This window comes from Oncorhynchus mykiss, chromosome 28 (genome assembly GCF_013265735.2).
Source record: "Oncorhynchus mykiss isolate Arlee chromosome 28, USDA_OmykA_1.1, whole genome shotgun sequence".
Lineage (NCBI taxonomy): Eukaryota > Metazoa > Chordata > Actinopteri > Salmoniformes > Salmonidae > Oncorhynchus > Oncorhynchus mykiss.
In genome coordinates, this window is record NC_048592.1 from 42,714,385 (window position 1) to 42,735,444 (window position 21,060).

At 44.1% G+C, this 21,060-nt stretch overlaps 1 protein-coding gene across 8 annotated transcripts in view; it reads right to left on the minus strand.

The window, feature by feature from the left end:
- Window positions 1-19,258: 19,258 nt before the first annotated feature.
- Window positions 19,259-21,060, minus strand: part of LOC110509177 (FYVE and coiled-coil domain-containing protein 1) — a 39,195-nt gene continuing 37,393 nt past the window's right edge. For all 8 annotated transcript variants that reach the window (XM_036967023.1, XM_036967027.1, XM_036967026.1 and 5 more), the window contains one exon: window positions 19,259-20,312. In XM_036967023.1, the coding sequence (XP_036822918.1) occupies window positions 20,243-20,312 (70 nt within the window). In that variant the 3' untranslated portion in view covers window positions 19,259-20,242. The remainder of the gene's footprint in view (window positions 20,313-21,060) is intronic.

Here is a 21,060-nt window from a genome sequence, read left to right on the forward strand (position 1 = left end):
GCGTATTCCTTCAAAGCTCAGTTGTCCTGAGTCTGCACAACTCTGCCAGGACCTAGGATCAAGAGAGACGCTCAAGTGTTTTAGTACTATATCTCTTGACACAATGATGAAAATAATCATGGCCTCTAAACCTTCAAGCTGCATACTGGACCCTATTCCAACTAAACTACTGAAAGAGCTGCTCCCTGTGCTTGGCCCTCCTATGTTGAACATAATAAACGGCTCTCTATCCACCGGATGTGTACCAAACTCACTAAAAGTGGCAGTAATAAAGCCTCTCTTGAAAAAGCCAAACCTTGACCCAGAAAATATAAAAAACTATCGGCCTATATCGAATCTTCCATTCCTCTCAAAAATTTTAGAAAAGGCTGTTGCGCAACAACTCACTGCCTTCCTGAAGACAAACAATGTATACGAAATGCTTCAGTCTGGTTTTAGACCCCATCATAGCACTGAGACGGCACTTGTGAAGGTGGTAAATTACATTTTAATGGCATCGGACCGAGGCTCTGCATCTGTCCTCGTGCTCCTAGACCTTAGTGCTGCTTTTGATACCATCGATCACCACATTCTTTTGGAGAGATTGGAAACCCAAATTGGTCTACACGGACAAGTTCTGGCCTGGTTTAGATCTTATCTGTCGGAAAGATATCAGTTTGTCTCTGTGAATGGTTTGTCCTCTGACAAATCAACTGTAAATTTCGGTGTTCCTCAAGGTTCCGTTTTAGGACCACTATTGTTTTCACTATATATTTTACCTCTTGGGGATGTCATTCGAAAACATAATGTTAACTTTCACTGCTATGCGGATGACACACAGCTGTACATTTCAATTAAACATGGTGAAGCCCCAAAATTGCCCTTGCAAGAAGAATGTGTTTCAGACATAAGGAAGTGGATGGCTGCAAACTTTCTACTTTTAAACTCGGACAAAACAGAGATGCTTGTTCTAGGTCCCAAGAAACAAAGAGATCTTCTGTTGAATCTGACAATTAATCTTAATGGTTGTACAGTCGTCTCAAATAAAACTGTGAAGGACCTCGGCGTTACTCTGGACCCTGATCTCTCTTTTGAAGAACATATCAAGACCATTTCAAGGACAGCTTTTTTCCATCTACGTAACATTGCAAAAATCAGAAACTTTCTGTCCAAAAATGATGCAGAAAAATTAATCCATGCTTTTGTCACTTCCAGGTTAGACTACTGCAATGCTCTACTTTCCGGCTACCCGGATAAAGCACTAAATAAACTTCAGTTAGTGCTAAATACGGCTGCTAGAATCCTGACTAGAACCAAAAAATTTGATCATATTACTCCAGTGCTAGCCTCTCTACACTGGCTTCCTGTCAAAGCAAGGGCTGATTTCAAGGTTTTACTGCTAACCTACAAAGCATTACATGGGCTTGCTCCTACCTATCTCTCTGATTTGGTCCTGCCGTACATACCTACACGTACGCTACGGTCACAAGACGCAGGCCTCCTAATTGTCCCTAGAATTTTTAAGCAAACAGCTGGAGGCAGGGCTTTCTCCTATAGAGCTCCATTTTTATGGAACGGTCTGCCTACCCATGTCAGAGACGCAAACTCGGTCTCAACCTTTAAGTCTCTACTGAAGACTCATCTCTTCAGTGGGTCATATGATTGAGTGTAGTCTGGCCCAGGAGTGGGAGGGTGAACGGAAAGGCTCTGGAGCAACGAACCGCCCTTGCTGTCTCTGCCTGGCCGGTTCCCCTCTTTCCACTGGGATTCTCTGCCTCTAACCCTATTCAGGGGCTGAGTCACTGGCTTTACTGGGGCTCTCTCATGCCGTCCCTGGAGGGGGTGCGTCACCTGAGTGGGCTGAGTCACTGATGTGGTCATCCTGTCTGGGTTGGCGCCCCCCCCCCCCCCCCCTTGGGTTGTGCCATGGCGGAGGTCTTTGTGGGCTATACTCAGCCTTGTCTCAGGATGGTAAGTTGGTGGTTGAAGATATCCCTCTAGTGTTGTGGGGGCTGTGCTTTGGCAAAGTGGGTGGGGTTATATCCTTCCTGTTTGGCCCTGTCCGGGGGTGTCCTCGGATGGGGCCACAGTGTCTCCTGACCCCTCCTGTCTCAGCCTCCAGTATTTATGCTGCAGTAGTTTATGTGTCGGGGGGCTAGGGTCAGTTTGTTATATCTGGAGTACTTCTCCTGTCCTATTCGGTGTCCTGTGTGAATCTAAGTGTGCGTTCTCTAATTCTCTCCTTCTCTCTTTCTCTCTCTCGGAGGACCTGAGCCCTAGGACCATGCCCCAGGACTACCTGACATGATGACTCCTTGCTGTCCCCAGTCCACCTGGCTGTGCTGCTGCTCCAGTTTCAACTGTTCTGCCTTATTATTATTCGACCATGCTGGTCATTTATGAACATTTGAACATCTTGGCCATGTTCTGTTATAATCTCCACCCGGCACAGCCAGAAGAGGACTGGCCACCCCACATAGCCTGGTTCCTCTCTAGGTTTCTTCCTAGGTTTTGGCCTTTCTAGGGAGTTTTTCCTAGCCACCGTGCTTCTACACCTGCATTGCTTGCTGTTTGGGGTTTTAGGCTGGGTTTATGTACAGCACTTTGAGATATCAGCTGATGTACGAAGGGCTATATAAATACATTTGATTTGATTTGATTTGATTTAATGTAATTAAAGGTTAATGTTAATGTGATTAGAAGGTTAATGGTAATGTAATTAGAAGGTTGATGTTAAAGTAATTAGAAGGTTAATGTTAATGTAATTAGAAGGTTAATGTTAATGTAATTAGAAAGTTAATGTTAATGTAATTAGAAGGTTAATGTTAATGTAATTAGAAGGTTAATGTTAATGTAATTAGAAAGTTAATGTAATTAGAAGGTTAATGTTAATGTAATTAGAAAGTTAATGTAATTAGAAGGTTAATGGTAATGTAATTAGAAGGTTGATGGTAATGTAATTAGAAGGTTGATGTTAAAGTAATTAGAAGGTTAATGTTAATGTAATTAGAAGGTTAATGTTAATGTAATTAGAAAGTTAATGTAATTAGAAGGTTAATGGTAATGTAATTAGAAGGTTAATGTTAATGTAATTAGAAGGTTAGTGCTGCCGCTTCTCTCTATTAACCCTTTATCTCTGTTCCTGTGTCTGATTTAGGTTGAGTGATGCAGACACACACACGGACACACACACAGAAAGGGACACACACAGAAAGGGACACACACGGAAAGGGAGCAGTGGGATGAGTGGGGATAATCAAGGTAAAATCACTAAACATAGTGACCTTCTACAGTGGCTGGCAGCTAGCTAAGTTCATGTTTTCACAGTTGATTTCAATTAAGCTATGACTGTTTTAGGAGTATCTTATATCCTGCCACTCTTTCTCTTCTCCTCTCTCAGAGCCTTATACAGACCGAGGGGAGCTGAAGTCTTTATGCCACAAGCTCTAAGGGACTGGAAGTGTAACTATGTATTTACATCTCTCTCTCTCTCTCTCTCTCTCTCTCTCTGTGTAACTATGTATTTACAGACAGTGCTTCTCTCTAATTGAAGTCAATGACACAAAGCTGTCGAGCTCAAAACTGATGGTATCCATGGAAACAAGAGTTCTGATGATCGTGTCTGTAGGAGAGACCAGAGTGGAACATCATAATTACACAGCCATTTGTAGAATACTCATTCTCTCTCCTTCCCCTCCTCCTCCTCTCTCCTTGACCTCCTCCTCCTCTCTCCTTCCCCTCATCCCCCTCTCTCCTTCCCCTCATCCTCCTCTCTGCTTCCTTTCCTCCTCCTCTCTCCTTCCCCTCCTCCTCCTCTCTCCTTCCCCTCCTCCTCCTCTCTCCTTCCCCCCCTCCTCTCTCCTTCCCCTCCTCCTCTTCTCTCCTCCTCTCTCCTTCCCCTCCCACTTGAACGGGAGCAGAGTAGGCTAACTAGCATCCTTCCAGACCTGAACAGGAGCAGAGTAGAGGCTAACTAGCATCCCTCCAGACCTGAACAGGAGCAGAGTAGAGGCTAGCTAGCATCACTCCAGACCTGACCAGCCCTATGGAGCAGAGTAGAGGCTAGCTAGCATCACTCCCGACCTGACCAGCCCTATGGAGGAAAGTAGAGGCTAGCTAGCATCACTCCAGACCTGACCAGCCCTATGGAGCAGAATAGAGGCTAGCTAGCATCACTCCAGACCTGACCAGGACTATGGAGCAGAATAGATGCTAGCTAGCATCACTCCAGACCTGACCAGCCCTATGGAGCTGAATAGAGGCTAGCCTCTACTCTGTTCCTATTCAGGTCTGGAGTGGCTCATGCACTACTTTGTGTGCGTCACAAATTGCACCATATTCCCTATTAGTGCACTACTTTAGACCATAGCTCAATGGCCCTGGTCAAAGGTAGTGCAGTATAGGGATTAGGGTGCCTTTTGGGAGGCAGACCTGAGCCGGAAGAGATCTGTCTGCTGTCTGTGGGGCTGCATGGTGAGAGGGCGGTGTGAAAATGCTAGCGGTACCTTCGTAGCATCCGATTGGTGTCGCTCTGAGACCTGGCAGAAGTGGTTTCACTTGCTCTGGGCCATGGCTTTCTGACGCACATTTGGTAACGATACTTCAAGGGGGACGTGTCTGTGTTCACAAGGTCCCTGGTTCAGTATAGGAACAGCAGCTATAATGTTACGCAAGTACTCTAAGTATTCGACCAGTCGTACGTGGTGTGATCGTGGTTCCTGACTTCTAATAACTTTTCTCCTAAATGGAGGGTTCTATTTATTAGTGGCGTGTGTAACCATTGGAAGAGTGCAATGGAGATTCCCTTCCCCGTGTTGCACTCTGAGTGACTGAGACTCAGTCGCTGTTATCAAAAGCAATTTAACTTGTGAGGTTACTAATCCTCTGACTGAGTGTTGCTGGACTGACTGTGGTATTGGTACTGGTACTCAAGGGGTCCAGTTGTCCTACTGATTTTATTCTGAAATGTTATCCTACAAGAATATATGATTAGAGCATTTTACTAGTTGTCTTGTAGTGACTACTACACATGGCAAGGAATTACTATTGTTGCCATTTGTTTTGGAGGTGTACAAGTCACACCTCAGTACTATCTTAGATGTGTTCTAAGATAATCCCCATCTAGGGGCCTGTTCTGCTCTTCACTGTTCTCATAGGGGAGTTTACAAATAGATTTGATTCATGCTCTGGCGGCCTCGTACGGTGTTGTCCGTAGTCTCGACCCCCCCACCGGCCTCGATGAGGCTCATCATGGGTCTGGGCTACTATTCCCCCCCTTTGTGTCTCCCCCCCCCCCCACCCCCCACCAGTGGGTGGTGTCGGTATCCGAGGCGCAAATGAAAGTTTCTGACCCTATGTCAGAGTTGTCAGTGGCCGCGTTATTATGAGCGTGGCTGTAACCTTTCAACCAAATCTCCTGGTGTTTGTGCTTCAACACCCTCAGTGGCTGTCGAGGTCTGACTGTCACCACCGCGTCCGCGTGTGGCAACCTCTTCAGTATCTGCAAACTGAGACGAGGATATCGGTCTGTGATATCGCAAAGTTTTTCACCAGTGGGAGTCAACGGGTCAGTTGCTGGACTGACGCCATTAGTGTCATTGTAAGGGTTGACAGTCCCCCACAAAGCGGAAGGTGTATCATCGGAAGCAGAGTATACTCTGTGCATCAATGTTTTTCTTGCTGAGATGGCCGCAGTGCTTGCGGAAGTGTCCGAAGGGTAAGGGAAGTTCATCTCAACTACCGTATTGCATGACTGCAAGGAGGGGGGAAGTTGCTCATTCACAGAGACTGCGTTGCAGCTAGCGTAAGAGGGAGACAGTGTGGTCAGTGGAGAAGGCACTGTGGCCTGTGATCATACCTGGTTGGTTTTCCAATCCATCAATCCATCAAGTCTGCTCCAAGTACAGGGGTACAGTTTCGAGGCTGGTAACATACACAGGGTGAACGAGCAATACGTCCTTGAAGTGTAGTTTCAGAATCACTCTCGAAGTAGTCTGAGCGACCTCTCGAAGTGTGGTGTCGCATCGTTCCACTTTTAACCAATGTTTAGTTTTTAAATCGGCCAAATCGGTGTCCAAATATACCGATTTCAAATTGTTATGAAAACTTGAAATTGGCCCTAATTAATCGGCCATTCCGATTAATTGGTCGACCTCTAGTCAGAACCCGTAGCGTTCGGGTAGCCACCCAACGCGTCCTCTCTGCCAGCTAGGAACGTCTCAGTATCGTTTGGCTGACCTGGAACGGGGTCAAAGGTGGGGAAATTCCGCGTCAAGCGGGCGGAGAGGGTTGGCTTCTACCTGTGGGGGAAATTGGGGCCGAAAGGCCAAAAGGCGAAGCCGAGCTTGGGCTTTGTTGGCCAAGAGGCGCCATATTACTCAGTGCCGAATGGCCGAGAGGAGAAGACTGAGGGACACATGATGGAGGCAATGTCTGAAACCTATCGTCTTTACTCCTGTGAGTACAGGGCTCCGGTTGCTTGGATTGGTAGTCACACTGTAGAACGTGACCATTCTGGACTTCCTCTAGATGGTACCTAAGGGTGGTATTCTGCTGCATTGCAGAGTCCACTTGAGCGCTTAGAGTACTGATTTTGGACACGTGAGTGTCGCACTTGCTCCTTTCGGTCTCAAACGTATCTGTCATGGTTTGCAGATAGAGGTCTTGAGTACAGAGTGAGATATTCAGTGATGAGATTTCCTCCGCTTGCTTAGAAATCAACATTTCCATCTTCATCACCTGAGTTCTCTCATCATTCATTTGGTCAGCGACTTCAATGAGTTCTGCTGATTTGTCATCCAACTTTGTCATTGTGTTCATTAACTGATCGTCTTTGGTCTGCAGCGTTTTGAGTAGAACCGTGTTACTCTGAGTAACGTTCAACAAAACTGCCTGCATGTTATCAAATTGCTCGCTCCTGTTTGTAGATAACTCGACAGATTTATCTAGTTTGGACTGGACTACATCGTATTTAGTTTTGGCTAAATCGATTTGTACCTGGAGACAACGATTTTGTTGAAGAGTTTGTGCTCGTTCATCGTAATTCCTATCTCCAACTTTTAGATTCCTCGCACGGGGCTCCAAATATGTTGTGTCTTTGGCTATGCCGGATTAAGTGATAAGACATGCTATTCTATAAACTCCTTTCTCTGTAATTAATATTACCTGATTGAGCTAATAATGTAAATGTAATTACCTAGAGAGTCGGGGCTCCACAAAATAATATTTATAGAGCTGTTATCTTCCGAATAAACTCTTAAAGACCTAGTAATAGTTTACGTCAATAGCAGTCAATATTAAACGTCACCTTATTTCAGTCTCATCTGAAAGTTGTACATTCTTGGTTATCTTCACGAACCCTGTCTAACAAGTTGAATCAGCAATACAAAATTGGGTTTAATTATTTATTTACTAAATACCTAACTAATCACACAGAATTACATATACACAGAATGAATCATACCTTGATTACAAATTATGTCATAAAGGAAAACATCCCTAGCAGACGGAACAGATATGACGGCTGGTTACACAAAGGAAAGTGGGTTGGGTTTGAGTGAAAGAGTGGGAAGACTGAGGAACAAAAGGAGAAGCTGTGCTATCGTAAATACAGTCTCTTATGCATTCTAAATTAACGCCCATTTGTAAAAGGAAAATGCAATAAATATTTATTCTGAGCTGCGCTTCAATAGGTTGGTGGTAGATGGAAGGCCGTGTTGCCCAACAGAGTCCTTTGAAGAGTGTCTCTGGTGGTGAACGGGAAACGGTGTAATGTCTTCGTTGGGTGGTAGACGGAATACTCTGGCTGTCCTTTACTAGCCCATGTTTACAGCTGCTGTTGCTAACTCAACGGCTAGGTTGTCTCACTTCTTTAGTGAATAAGAGTTCAAAGTTCATACCATTCACAACCAAAGCTCCCGCTGAGGTTGGCTTCGATCTGTAGTTGACATGTTAGTCCTTTTTAACGTGTGGACCGTCGTCCTCACATTCTCGGAACAGGAGGTTACATTGTCGTCAAAGCTTCATATAGGAAGGGAGAGGAGGGCGTGTTCCATTGGTTATAAATAAATGTCTCTTCACAGGGCCACTGAGTCGGGCCTAATTCACTCATGAAAACCCAATTCTCACATTTTAGAAGCTAAAATCACATTTCATCCCATCACAAATAATTTAATATTCAAACATTTAAATTGCACAACAATTCCATGTGAATCTGATAACTATAATGTGTAGTCTTTCCACTGTACAGTTTATGTCATCCTATCATTAATAAGAATGTCTCAGATGACAACCGAACTGACATCATATTCATTAAGTACCAACGCATATGTTCAACTGGTTGGATTAATTTCCCCCCACCCTCTGATGTTCACAGAATCTCTATGTTAACCAAGGGATTTTCAATAGTCACATCAGTAGGGTATAGAGAGGAAAAAGGGGGAGAGGCATTTATGACTGTCATAAACCTACCCCCAGGCCAGCGTCATGACAGGGGTATGGAGAGAGAGAGAGAGGTGTAGGGAGAGAGAGGAGAGGAGTATGGAGAGAGAGAGAGAAGAGGGGTAGGGAGAGAGAGAGAGAGGAGAGGAGTAGGGAGAGAGAGAGAGGAGAGGGGTAGGGAGAGAGAGAGAGGAGAGGAGTAGGGAGAGAGAGAGAGGAGAGGGGTAGGGAGAGAGAGGAGAAGGGTGAGAGAGAGATGAGAGGGAGATAGAAAGAGAGATGAGAGGGATAGGGAGAGAGAGAGAGAGAGAGGAGAGGGGTAGGGAGAGAGAGGAGAGGGGTAGGGAGAGAGAGGAGAGGGGTACGGAGACGAGAGGGGTAGGGAGAGAGAGGGGAGGGGTAGGGGAGAGAGAGGTGTCCATATTGTATGACTGTAGTTTGACATTTGGGAATGTGTTATTATTTTCAGTTGTTACTCATGAAACAGATGAGCTGTCAACCTTCCTGTGTGTGTGCGCGCGTGCATGGTGTGTGTGTACCACGAGCATCCAGTGTGGGAGCAGTCTCGGCTATCACACGCTGTATAACAAGGTACAACGATGCTTCATCACAATCACTGTGACATCTTAGATTTGCCTTTTATCAAAACATGTACGTGGGTGGGCGTGTGTGTGTGTGTGTGTGTGTGTGTGTGTGTGTGTGTGTGTGTGTGTATAGACAGCAGGGGGAAACTGTTTGACATGAGCAAATAGTCTGAGTGGAGAAGGAGGGGAGGAAGAGGGAGGAGGGGGCTGAGTAGCATCCATTACCCCAGTACGAAGCTGAGAGAGGAGGAAGAGGGAGGAGGGGACAGAGTAGCATCCATTACCCCAGTACGAAGCTGAGATAGGAGGAAGTGGGAGGAGGGGACAGAGTAGCATCCATTACCCCAGTACGAAGCTGAGAGAGGAGGAAGAGGGAGGAGGGGACAGAGTAGCATCCATTACACCAGTACGAAGCTGGCATAGATCATAGATCATCTGCAGGCATAGATCATCTGTGAAGAGTAGGCATTTAACCTCTGAATTGTGGAGACTAACTCCAGGGGCTGAGGATTTCTCTAGAATAGTGGCCAATTTGTTGATGTAAATATTGAAGAGTGGAGGACTCAGATTGCAACTCTGGCGAAGGCCCCGCCCCTGTTAAAAGAACTCTGTTCTTTTCTTGCCAAGTTGATAAAGCAAGAGTACATTTTGGTATTATTTTAGAATACTACAGAAAACCTTACCCAGGTTACTGTTCACACTAATGTCTCTGTAATTGTTAGGGTCAAATTTGTCTCCATTCTTAAAGATTGGGGTTATGAGTCCTTTTAATAGTTTAATAGTTTTAATATAGTCTATTGAGATTTTGCGCTAGTGAGTTTGCTTTAAAAAAATATATATTTTTAATTTGAGGGCCTGAAGTTTCTTATAGAGCTCCTGGTCAGTAATAGTTTAGTTTCTTATAGAGCTCCTGGTCAGTAATAGTTTAGTTTCTTATAGAGCTCCTGGTCAGTAATAGTTTAGTTTCTTATAGAGCTCCTGGTCAGTAACTGGGGAGTCCAATGGATTTTGATTGTCCTTTATAGCTCTTTCTAATCCATTCCACTTCTCATGAATTTGCCGTTGTTCTGCGTTAGTGTCAATTTGTGTTTTAAAATGGGTTGTGTTTAAAAGTGGGTTGTCAATATGTCACCATTTTGTATTGCTAATTCCTCGTTTAGATTATTTTTTTCTCCAATTTTGCCAGAAGTTGTTTGTGTTTATGGACTTCTCAATTAGTGTCAGCTGCTTGCTGTTGTACTGTGCTTTTTACGTTTATAGAGTTTTAAAGTCTCACAGTAATGAAGGCGTAATTCACCATTATTTGGGTCTCTGTGGTAGAATACGTTTTTTTAAATAATTTTACAATCTGCATCAAACCAGTTGTCATCTGTGGTCTTTTTTGTAAAAAAATAAAAATAAAAAATAATTTTCAGTTGTGCTTCTTTTGCCGTTTGCCTGAATATATAGTTGATGTTTTGTACTGCCAGATTGATGCCTTCTTCACTGTGAGTGAATGTGGTATCCAGGAAGTTATCTAAGAATCTCTGGATATTTGGGTTACAGGTTGATTTCTGGGATTCTTCTGTGCTGTTTTCGACCCATCTGTATGAATGTCTGATGTTGTACAGCTGACTGGGCTGTGAATGTCGGATGTTGTACAGCTGACTGGGCTGTGAATGTGTGATGTTGTACAGCTGACTGGGCTGTGAATGTCTGATGTTGTACAGCTTACTGGGCTGTGATGTTGTACAGCTTACTGGGCTGTGAATGTCTGATGTTGTACAGCTGACTGGGCTGTGAATGTCTGATGTTGTACAGCTGACTGGGCTGTGAATGTCTGATGTTGTACAACTTACTGGGCTGTGAATGTCTGATGTTGTACAACTTACTGGGCTGTGAATGTGTGATGTTGTACAGCTTACTGGGCTGTGAATGTGTGATGTTGTACAGCTTACTGGGCTGTGATGTTGTACAGCTTACTGGGCTGTGAATGTGTGATGTTGTACAGCTTACTGGGCTGTGAATGTCTGATGTTGTACAGCTGACTTGGCTGTGAATGTCTGATGTTGTACAGCTGACTGGGCTGTGAATGTCTGATGTTGTACAACTTACTGGGCTGTGAATGTCTGATGTTGTACAACTTACTGGGCTGTGAATGTGTGATGTTGTACAGCTTACTGGGCTGTGAATGTGTGATGTTGTACAGCTTACTGGGCTGTGAATGTCTGATGTTGTATAGCTGACTGGGCTGTGAATGTGTGATGTTGTACAGCTTACTGGGCTGTGATGTTGTACAGCTTACTGGGCTGTGAATGTCTGATGTTGTACAGCTTACTGGGCTGTGAATGTGTGATGTTGTACAGCTTACTGGGCTGTGAATGTGTGATGTTGTACAGCTTACTGGGCTGTGAATGTGTGATGTTGTACAGCTTACTCGGCTGTGAATGTGTGATGTTGTACAGCTTACTGGGCTGTGAATGTGTGATGTTGTACAGCTTACTGGGCTGTGAATGTGTGATGTTGTACAGCTTACTGGGCTGTGAATGTGTGATGTTGTACAGCTTACTGGGCTGTGAATGTGTGATGTTGTACAGCTTACTGGGCTGTGAATGTGTGATGTTGTACAGCTTACTGGGCTGTGAATGTGTGATGTTGTACAGCTTACTGGGCTGTGATGTTGTACAACTTACTGGGCTGTGAATGTGTGATGTTGTATAGCTGACTGGGCTGTGAATGTGTGATGTTGTACTGCTTACTGGGCTGTGATGTTGTACAGCTTACTGGGCTGTGAATGTGTGATGTTGTACAGCTTACTGGGCTGTGAATGTGTGATGTTGTACAGCTTACTGGGCTGTGAATGTGTGATGTTGTACAGCTTACTGGGCTGTGAATGTGTGATGTTGTACAGCTTACTGGGCTGTGAATGTGTGATGTTGTACAGCTTACTGGGCTGTGAATGTGTGATGTTGTACAGCTTACTGGGCTGTGAATGTGTGATGTTGTACAACTTACTGGGCTGTGAATGTCTGATGTTGTACAGCTTACTGGGCTGTGAATGTCTGATGTTGTACAACTTACTGGGCTGTGAATGTGTGATGTTGTACAGCTTACTGGGCTGTGATGTTGTACAGCTTACTGGGCTGTGAATGTCTGATGTTGTACAGCTTACTGGGCTGTGATGTTGTACAACTTACTGGGCTGTGAATGTGTGATGTTGTACAGCTTACTGGGCTGTGAATGTGATGTTGTACAGCTTACTGGGCTGTGATGTTGTACAGCTTACTGGGCTGTGATGTTGTACAGCTTACTGGGCTGTGAATAACTCCAGCGTTAAACTCTTCAGTAAAGGTTGATGAGTTTAGGCCCTGAATGTTCCACATGCTAACTGATAGGTTGATGAGTTTAGGCCCTGAATGTTCCACATGCTGACTGATAGTGATTTCATGTTGCAGAAAGAAAGAATAGCAGTCAGAAATAATGTAACTACTAACTAATAAGTAGAGAGATAAACAGGATAACAGCTAACAACAACATCTGTTATATACACTCCTGTTCAAAAGTTTGGGGTCACTTAGAAATATCCTTGTTTTTGAAAGAAAAGCACATTTTTTGTCCATTAAAATAACATCAAATTGATCAGAAATACAGTGTATACATTGTTAATGTTGTAAATGACTGTTGTAGCTGGAAACGGCTGATTTTTTATGGAATATCTACATAGGCGTACAGAGGTCCATTATCAGCAACCATCACTCCTGTGTTCCAGTGGCATGTTGTGTTAGCTAATCCAAGATTATAATTTTTAAATACCAATTGATCATTACAAAACCCTTTTGCAATTTTGTCAGCACAGCCGAATACTGTTGTTCTGGTTAAAGAAGCAATAAAACTGTCCTTCTTTACACTAGTTGAGTATCTGGAGCATCAGCATTTGAGGGTTCGATTACAGGCTCAAAATGGCCAGAAACAAAGACCTTTCTTCTGAAACTCGTCAGTATATTCTTGTTCTGAGAAATGAAGGCTATTCCATGCGAGAAATTTCCAAGAAACTGAGGATCTCGTACAACGTCGTATACTACTCCCTTCACAGAACAGCCCAAACTGGCTCTAACCAGAATAGAAAGAGGAGTGGGAGGCCCCGGTGCACAACTGAGCAAGAGGACAAGTATATTAGTGTTTAGTTTGAGAAACAGATGCCTCACAAGTCCTCAACTGGCAGCTTCATTAAATAGTACCCGTAAAACACCAGCCTCAATGCCAACAGTGAAGAGGCGACTCCGGGATACTCACTCAGTTTTGTGTTGGATGGTATTTCCAGGTTTCTTTTGCAGGTTTTGGTTTGTCTTACAAAGCCCTACTGCCTCTTCTCTGTCTCTCTCGATCAGAACAGAATGCTACGGTAGGTTTAGAATTAGAGTGCTCTCTCGATGAGGACAGAATGCTACGGTAGGTGGGTGGGGCTATATCCTGCCTGGTTAGCCCGGTCCGGGGGTATCGTCGGACTTGGTCACAGTGTCCCTCAACCCCCCCTGTCTCAGACTCCAGTACCTATGCTGCAATAGTCTATGTGCCGGGTGGCTAGGGTCAGTCTGTCCTATCTGGTGTAATTCTCCCGTCTTATCTGGTGTCCCGTGTGAACCTAAGTATTCTCTCTCTCTCCTCTTTCTCTTCTCTTCTCTCTCATTGGCAAGCTGACTACAGAAATGCCCACTTGAGCTGTTGCCAGGGAATGTAATGTTAATTTCTCTACCATAAGCCGCTTTCAATGTCATTCTAGAGAATTTGGCAGTACGTCAAACCGGACTCACAACCGCAGAACACGTGAAACCACGCCATCCAGCTTTGTCACCTGTGGGATCGTCTGAGACCAGCCACCTGGACAGCTGATGAAACTGTGGGTTTGCACAACCCAAGAATGTCTCCTCAAACTGTCAGAAACAGTCTCAGGGAAGCTCATCGTCCTCACCAGCGTCGTGACCTGACTGCAGTTCGACGTCGTAACAGACTTCAGTGCGGAAATGCTCACCTTTGATGGCCCCTGGCAAATGGATAAGTGTGCTCTTCACGGATGAATCCCGGTATCTGCCGGGCAGATGGCATACAGCGTAAGAATACGCTACGGACAAGTCTGTACACAATTCCTGAAAGCTGAAAATGTCCCAGTTCCTCCATGGCCTGTATACTTAACAGACGTGTCACCCATTGAGCATCGTTGTGTATGACAGTGTGTTCCAGCCATTGAAGAGGAGTGGGACAACATTTCACAGGCCACAACCAACAGCCTGATTAACTCTATGCAAAGGAGATGTGTCACGCTGCATGAGGCAAATTATGGTAACACCAGATACTGACTGGTATCTGTGACCAACAGATGCATATCTGTATTCCCATGTGAAATCCATAAATTAGGGCCTAATGAATTTATTCAAATTGACAAAATTCAAATGGAAACTGTAACTCATTAAAATATTGTTCCATCTATATTTCTGTTCAGTGTAATAAAAACATATACGCTGAATAGTCAATAAGTATTCAACCCCTTTGTTGTGGAAAACAAGCCTAGTTCAGGAGTAAACAAATGCTTAACAAGTAATCATTTGTATGGAAAGTTTCTAACATGCTTCTTCTGTATAATGACTCCTCATCTCTGTACCTAACCCTTATGTATAACGATGACTCCTAATCTCTGTTCCCCACACATACAATTATCTGGAAGGTCCCTCAGTCCAGCAGTGCATTTCAAACACAGATTCAACCACAAAGACCAGGGATGTTTTCCAATGCCTCGTAAAGAAGGGCACCTATTTGTGAATGGGTAAAAACATATATATATTTTTAAAGCAGACATTGAATATCCCTTTGAGCAAGGCTAAGTTATTAATTACTTTGGATGGTGTGTCACCCAGTCACTATAAAGATACAGGCGTCCTTCCTAACTCAGTTGCCGGAGCAGAAGGAAACAGCTCAGATATTTCACCATGAGGCCAATGGTGACTTTAAAACAGCTACAAGGTTGAAAGGCTGTGATAGAAGACTGAGGATGGATCAACAACAGTGTAGTTACACCACAATAGTAACCAATAGTAACCTGATTGACAGAGTGAAAACAAGGCACTAACGTAGTACTGCAAAAAATGTGGCTAAGCAATTCACATTTTGTTCTGAATACAAAAGTGGTGTTTGGGGCTTTTTCCACGTTTTGTTACGTTACAGCCTAATTCTAAAATGGATTAAATCTACATACAATACCCCATAACGGCAAAGTGAAAACAGGTTTAGATATTTTTGCAAATGTATTAAAAACAAAAATACCTTATTTACATATGTATTCAGACCCTTTGCTATGAGATTTGAAATTGAGCTCAGGTGCATCCAGTTTCCGTTGATCATCCTTGAGATGTTTCTTTCTACAAGTTGATTGGAGTCCACCTTTGGTAAATTCAATTGATTGGACATGATTTGGAAAGGCACACACCTGTCTATATAAGGTCCCACAGTTGACAGTGCATGTCAGAGCAAAAACCAAGCCATGAGGTCGAAGGAATGGTCCGTAGAGCTCCGAGACAGGATTGTGTTGAGGCACAGATCTGGGGAAGGGTACCAAAAAATGTTTACAGCATTGAAGGTCCCCAAGAACAGTGGCCTCCATCATTCGTAAATGGAATAAGTTTGGAACCAACAAGACTCTTCCTAGAGCTGGTCACCCTGTCCAACTGAGCAGAGAAGGGCCTTGGTCAGGAAGGTGACCAAGAACCCGATGGTCACTCTGACAGAGCTCTAGAGTTCCTCTGTGGAGATGGGAGAACATTCCAGAAGGACAACCATCTCTGCAGCACTCCACCAATCAGGCCTTTACGGTAGAGAGGCCAGACAGAAGTCAATTCTCAGTAAAAAGGCACATGGCAGCATGCTTGGAGTTTGGGGCGAAGGTTCACCTTCCAACAGGACATCGATCCTAAGCACACAGCCAAGACAACGCAGAAGTGGCTTCGGGACAAGTCTGAATATCCTTGGAGTGGCCAAGCCAGAGCTCGGACTTGAACCCCGATCAAACATCTCTGGAGAGACCTGAAAATAGCTGTGTAGTGACGCTCCCCATCCAACCTGACAGAGCTTGAGAGGTTCTGCAGAGAAGAATGGGTTAAACTCCACAAATACAGGTGTGCCAAGCTTGTAGCGTCATACCCAAGAAGACTCGAGGCTGTAAATGCTGCCAAAGGTGCTTCAACAAAGTACTGAGTAAAGGGTCTGAATACTTATGTAAATGTGATATTTCAGTATAAAAAAGAAAACGTTTTCGCTTTGTCATTATAGTGTATTGTGATGTCATTATGGTGTAATGTGTGTAGATTGATGAGGTAAAAAAAACTATGTAATCCATTTTAGAATAATGCTGTAAAGTAACAAGATATGGAAAAAGTCAAGGGGCCTGAATACTTTCTGAATGTACTCTAGTGGTAGCTGTGAGATGAATTCACATTTCAGTAGAACATTAACCTAAAACACAAGACCAAATCTACACTGGAGTTGCTTACCAAGAAGACAGTGAATGTTCCTGAGTGGCGGAGTTACAGTTTTGACTTAAATCTGCTTGAAAATCTATGGCAAGACCTGAAAATGGTTGTCTAGCAATGATCAACAACCAATTTGACAGAGGTTGAAGAATTTTGAAAAGAATAATGGGAAAATATTGCACAATCAACGCGTGGAAAGCTCTTAGAGACTTACCTAGATAAAGCTGTAAATCGCTGCCAAAGGTGCTTCTACAAAGTATTGACTGAGGGTTGTGAATAGTTAAGTAAATTTGATATTTCTGTACTTGAAGCACGGGAATGGCAACATTATGTTGTGAGGGTGCTTTACTGCAGGAGGGACTGGTGCACTTCACAAAATAGACAGCTTCACGAGGAAGGAAAACTATGTGGATATATTGAAGCAACATCTCAAAACATCAGTCAGGAAGTTAAAGCTTGGACGCAAATGGGTCTTCCAAATGGACAATGATCCCAAGCATACTTCCAAAGTTGTGTCAAACTGGCTTAAGGACAACAAAGTCAAGGTATTGGAGTGGCCATCCCTAAGCCCTGACCTCAATCCCATAGAAAATGTGTGGGCAGAACTGAAAAAGCGTGTGCGAGCAAGGAGGCCTACAAACCTGACTCAGTTATACCAGCTCTGTCAGAAGGAATGGGCCAAAGTTCACCCAACTTATTGTGGGAAGCTTGTGGAAGGCAACTTGAAACGTTTGACCAAAGTTAAACAATTCAAAGGCAATTCTACCAAATACTAACTGAGTGTTGGTAAACTTCTGACCCACTGGGAATGTGATGAAATAAATAAAAGCTGAAATAAATAATTCTCTCTACCATTATTCTGACATTTCACATTCTTAAAATAAAGTGGTGATTCTAACTGACCTAAGACAGGGAATTTATACTAGGATTAAATGTCAGGAATTGTGAAAAACTGAGTTTAAATGTATTTGGCTGAGGTGTATGTAAACTTCCGACTGTATTTATGGTACTGTATAGAATGTATCAACGTCAGCAGTTGAAACGGATAAATTGCATAATTTCAAATTTTTTCAACAAATTACTGTAAATCACTCTACATTAATATTTACAGCCACACAACTGATGTATAAACTGGAAGACGTGTTCTATCTGGAGTTAATTAACTGGAAGACGTGTTCTATCTGTAGTTAATTAACTGTGGAAGACGTGTTCTATTTGGAGTTAATAAACTGGAAGACGTGTTCTATCTGGAGTTAATTAACTGTGGAAGACGTGTTCTATCTGGAGTTAATTAACTGTGGAAGACGTATTCTATCTGGAGTTAATAAACTGGAAGACGTGTTCTATCTGGAGTTAATTAACTGTGGAAGACGTGTTCTATCTGGAGTTAATTAACTGTGGAAGACGTGTTCTATCTGGAGTTAATTAACTGTGGAAGACGTGTTCTATCTGGAGTTAATTAACTGTGGAAGACGTGTTCTATCTGGAGTTAATAAACTGGAAGACGTGTTCTATCTGGAGTTAATTAACTGTGGAAGACGTGTTCTATCTGGAGTTAATTAACTGTGGAAGACGTGTTCTATCTGGAGTTAATTAACTGTGGAAGACGTGTTCTATCTGGAGTTAATTAACTGTAGAAGACGTGTTCTATCTGGAGTTAATTAACTGTGGAAGACGTGTTCTATCTGGAGTTAATTAACTGTGGAAGACGTGTTCTATCTGGAGTTAATTAACTGTGGAAGACGTGTTCTATCTGGAGTTAATAAACTGGAAGACGTGTTCTATCTGGAGTTAATTAACTGTGGAAGACGTGTTCTATCTGGAGTTAATTAACTGTGGAAGACGTGTTCTATCTGGAGTTAATTAACTGTGGAAGACGTGTTCTATCTGGAGTTAATTAACTGTGGAAGACGTGTTCTATCTGGAGTTAATTAACTGTGGAAGACGTGTTCTATCTGGATGTATAGTAATTTACAATAATTTTATTAAAAAAGGTGAAATTATGGAATTGATCTACTTCAACTGCTGATTTTCATACATTCTTCCAAATGAGAAACACATTGCGCAGAGTTACAGCCAAGCTTTACACTATGCAGTGTTACAGCTTTACACTATGCAGTGTTACAGCTTTACATTATGCAGTGTTACAGCCAAGCTTTACACTATGCAGTGTTACAGCCAAGCTTTACACTATGCAGTGTTACAGCCAAGCTTTACACTATACAGTGTTACAGCTTTACACTATGCAGTGTTACAGCCAAGCTTTACACTATGTAGTGTTACAGCTTTACACTGTGCAGTGTTACAGCCAAGCTTTACACTATGCAGTGTTGCAGCCAATGCAGTGTTACAGCCAAGCTTTACACTATGCAGAGTTACAGCTTTACATTATGTAGTGTTACAGCTTTACACTATGTAGTTTTACAGCCAAGCTTTACATTATGCAGTGTTACAGCTTTACACTATACAGTGTCGCAGCCACGCTTTACATTATGCAGTGTTACAGCTTTACACTATGCAGTGTTACAGCCAAGCTTTACACTATACAGTGTCGCAGCCACACTTTACATTATGCAGTGTTACAGCTTTACACTATGAAGTGCTACAGCCAAGCTTTACATATCCTTACATACTGAGTGTTTCCACTTCATGACCTTTCTCTGGGTACTATTGAACGAAACCAGACCAGTTCAGACCAGTCCTGACCAGTGTTGGTGTTTGGTACAGGTAAACCTATTGATATAGCAGCTAAGAGAAACATTTTAACATTTAACATGCTTTAATTTGATCAATAACATACAAGTGTTTTATGACCTGTCTCTGCCTACTATTTTCTAAACCAGACCAGACCTCCTGATACAGCAGCAGGAACATTCTAACTCCTTGTTTTACATGACGTCACAACTCTCCAGTCTGTCTGGGTCCATTCAACTCTCCAGTCTGTCTGGGTCCATTCAACTCTCCAGTCTGTCTGGGTCCATTCAACTCTCCAGTCTGTCTGGGTCCATTCAACCCTCCAGTCTGTCCGGGTCCATTCAACTCTCCAGTCTGTCTGGGTCCATTCAACTCTCCAGTCTGTCTGGGTCCATTCAACTCTCCAGTCAGTCCATTCAACTCTCCAGTCTGTCTGGGTCCATTCAACTCTCCAGTCAGTCCATTCAACTCTCCAGTCTGTCCGGGTCCATTCAACTCTCCAGTCTGTCCGGGTCTATTCAACTCTCCAGTCAGTCCATTCAACTCTCCAGTCAGTCCATTCAACTCTCCAGTCTGTCTGGGTCCATTCAACTCTCCAGTCTGTCTGGGTCCATTCAACTCTCCAGTCAGTCCATTCAACTCTCCAGTCTGTCTGGGTCCATTCAACTCTCCAGTCAGTCTGGGTCCATTCAACTCTCCAGTCAGTCTGGGTCCATTCAACTCTCCAGTCTGTCTGGGTCCATTCAACTCTCCAGTCAGTCTGGGTCCATTCAACTCTCCAGTCAGTCCATTCAGCTCTCCAGTCTGTCTGGGTCCATTCAACTGAAGGCACAGTTAATTTGACCTACAGATACACAGAGCAGTTGTAGAACCATGACTGACACACAGGCACTCTACTTTAACAACACAACCAAACCTCCCTCTTATATAACAACAACAGCCAGATGGTGAAAAGAGAACAGAATTTTTCTCATCTTAGTCAGTCCCTTTGTTTCAAACAAATAGAGACTGCGGATAAAGGACCAGTACAGTCTTCTCCTCTCCAGACAGTTAATGTGTTCCATCGTAGACCACTGGCTGCTCAACACTCAGACGATACAACACCTTCTTAGAGATGAACCTACACCACAGATGACAGGATAGAGAGGAGGCAGAACGGGGTGAGGGGGATAGAGAGGAGACAGAACGGGGTGAGGGGGGATAGAGAGGAGACAGCACGGGGTGAGGGGGGATAGAGAGGAGACAGAACGGGGTGAGGGGGGATAGAGAGGAGACAAAACGGAGTGAGGGGGGATAGAGAGGAGACAGAACAGGGTGAGGGGGGATAGAGAGGAGACAGAACGGGGTGAGGGGGGATAGAGAGGAGGCAGAACGGGGTGAGGGGGATAGAGAGGAGACAGAACGGGGTGAGGGGGGATAGAGAGGAGACAGAACGGGGTGAGGGGGGATAGAGAGGAGGCAGAACGGGGTGAGGGGGGATAGAGAGGAGGCAGAACGGGGTGGGGGGGATAGAGTGGAGACAGAACGGGGTTGGGAATATAGAGAGGAGACAGAACGGGGTGAGGGCAGGATAGAGAGGAGACAGAACGGGGTTAGGGGGGATAGAGAGGAGACAGAACGGGGTGAGGGGGGATAGAGAGGAGGCAGAACGGGGTGAGGGGGGATAGAGAGGAGACAGAACGGGGTGAGGGGGGATAGAGAGGAGGCAGAACGGGGTGAGGGGGGATAGAGAGGAGACAGAATGGGGTGAGGGGGGATAGAGAGGAGACAGAACGGGGTGAGGGGGGATAGAGAGGAGGCAGAACGGGGTGAGGGGGGATAGAGAGGAGACAGAACGGGGTGAGGGGGGATAGAGAGGAGACAGAACG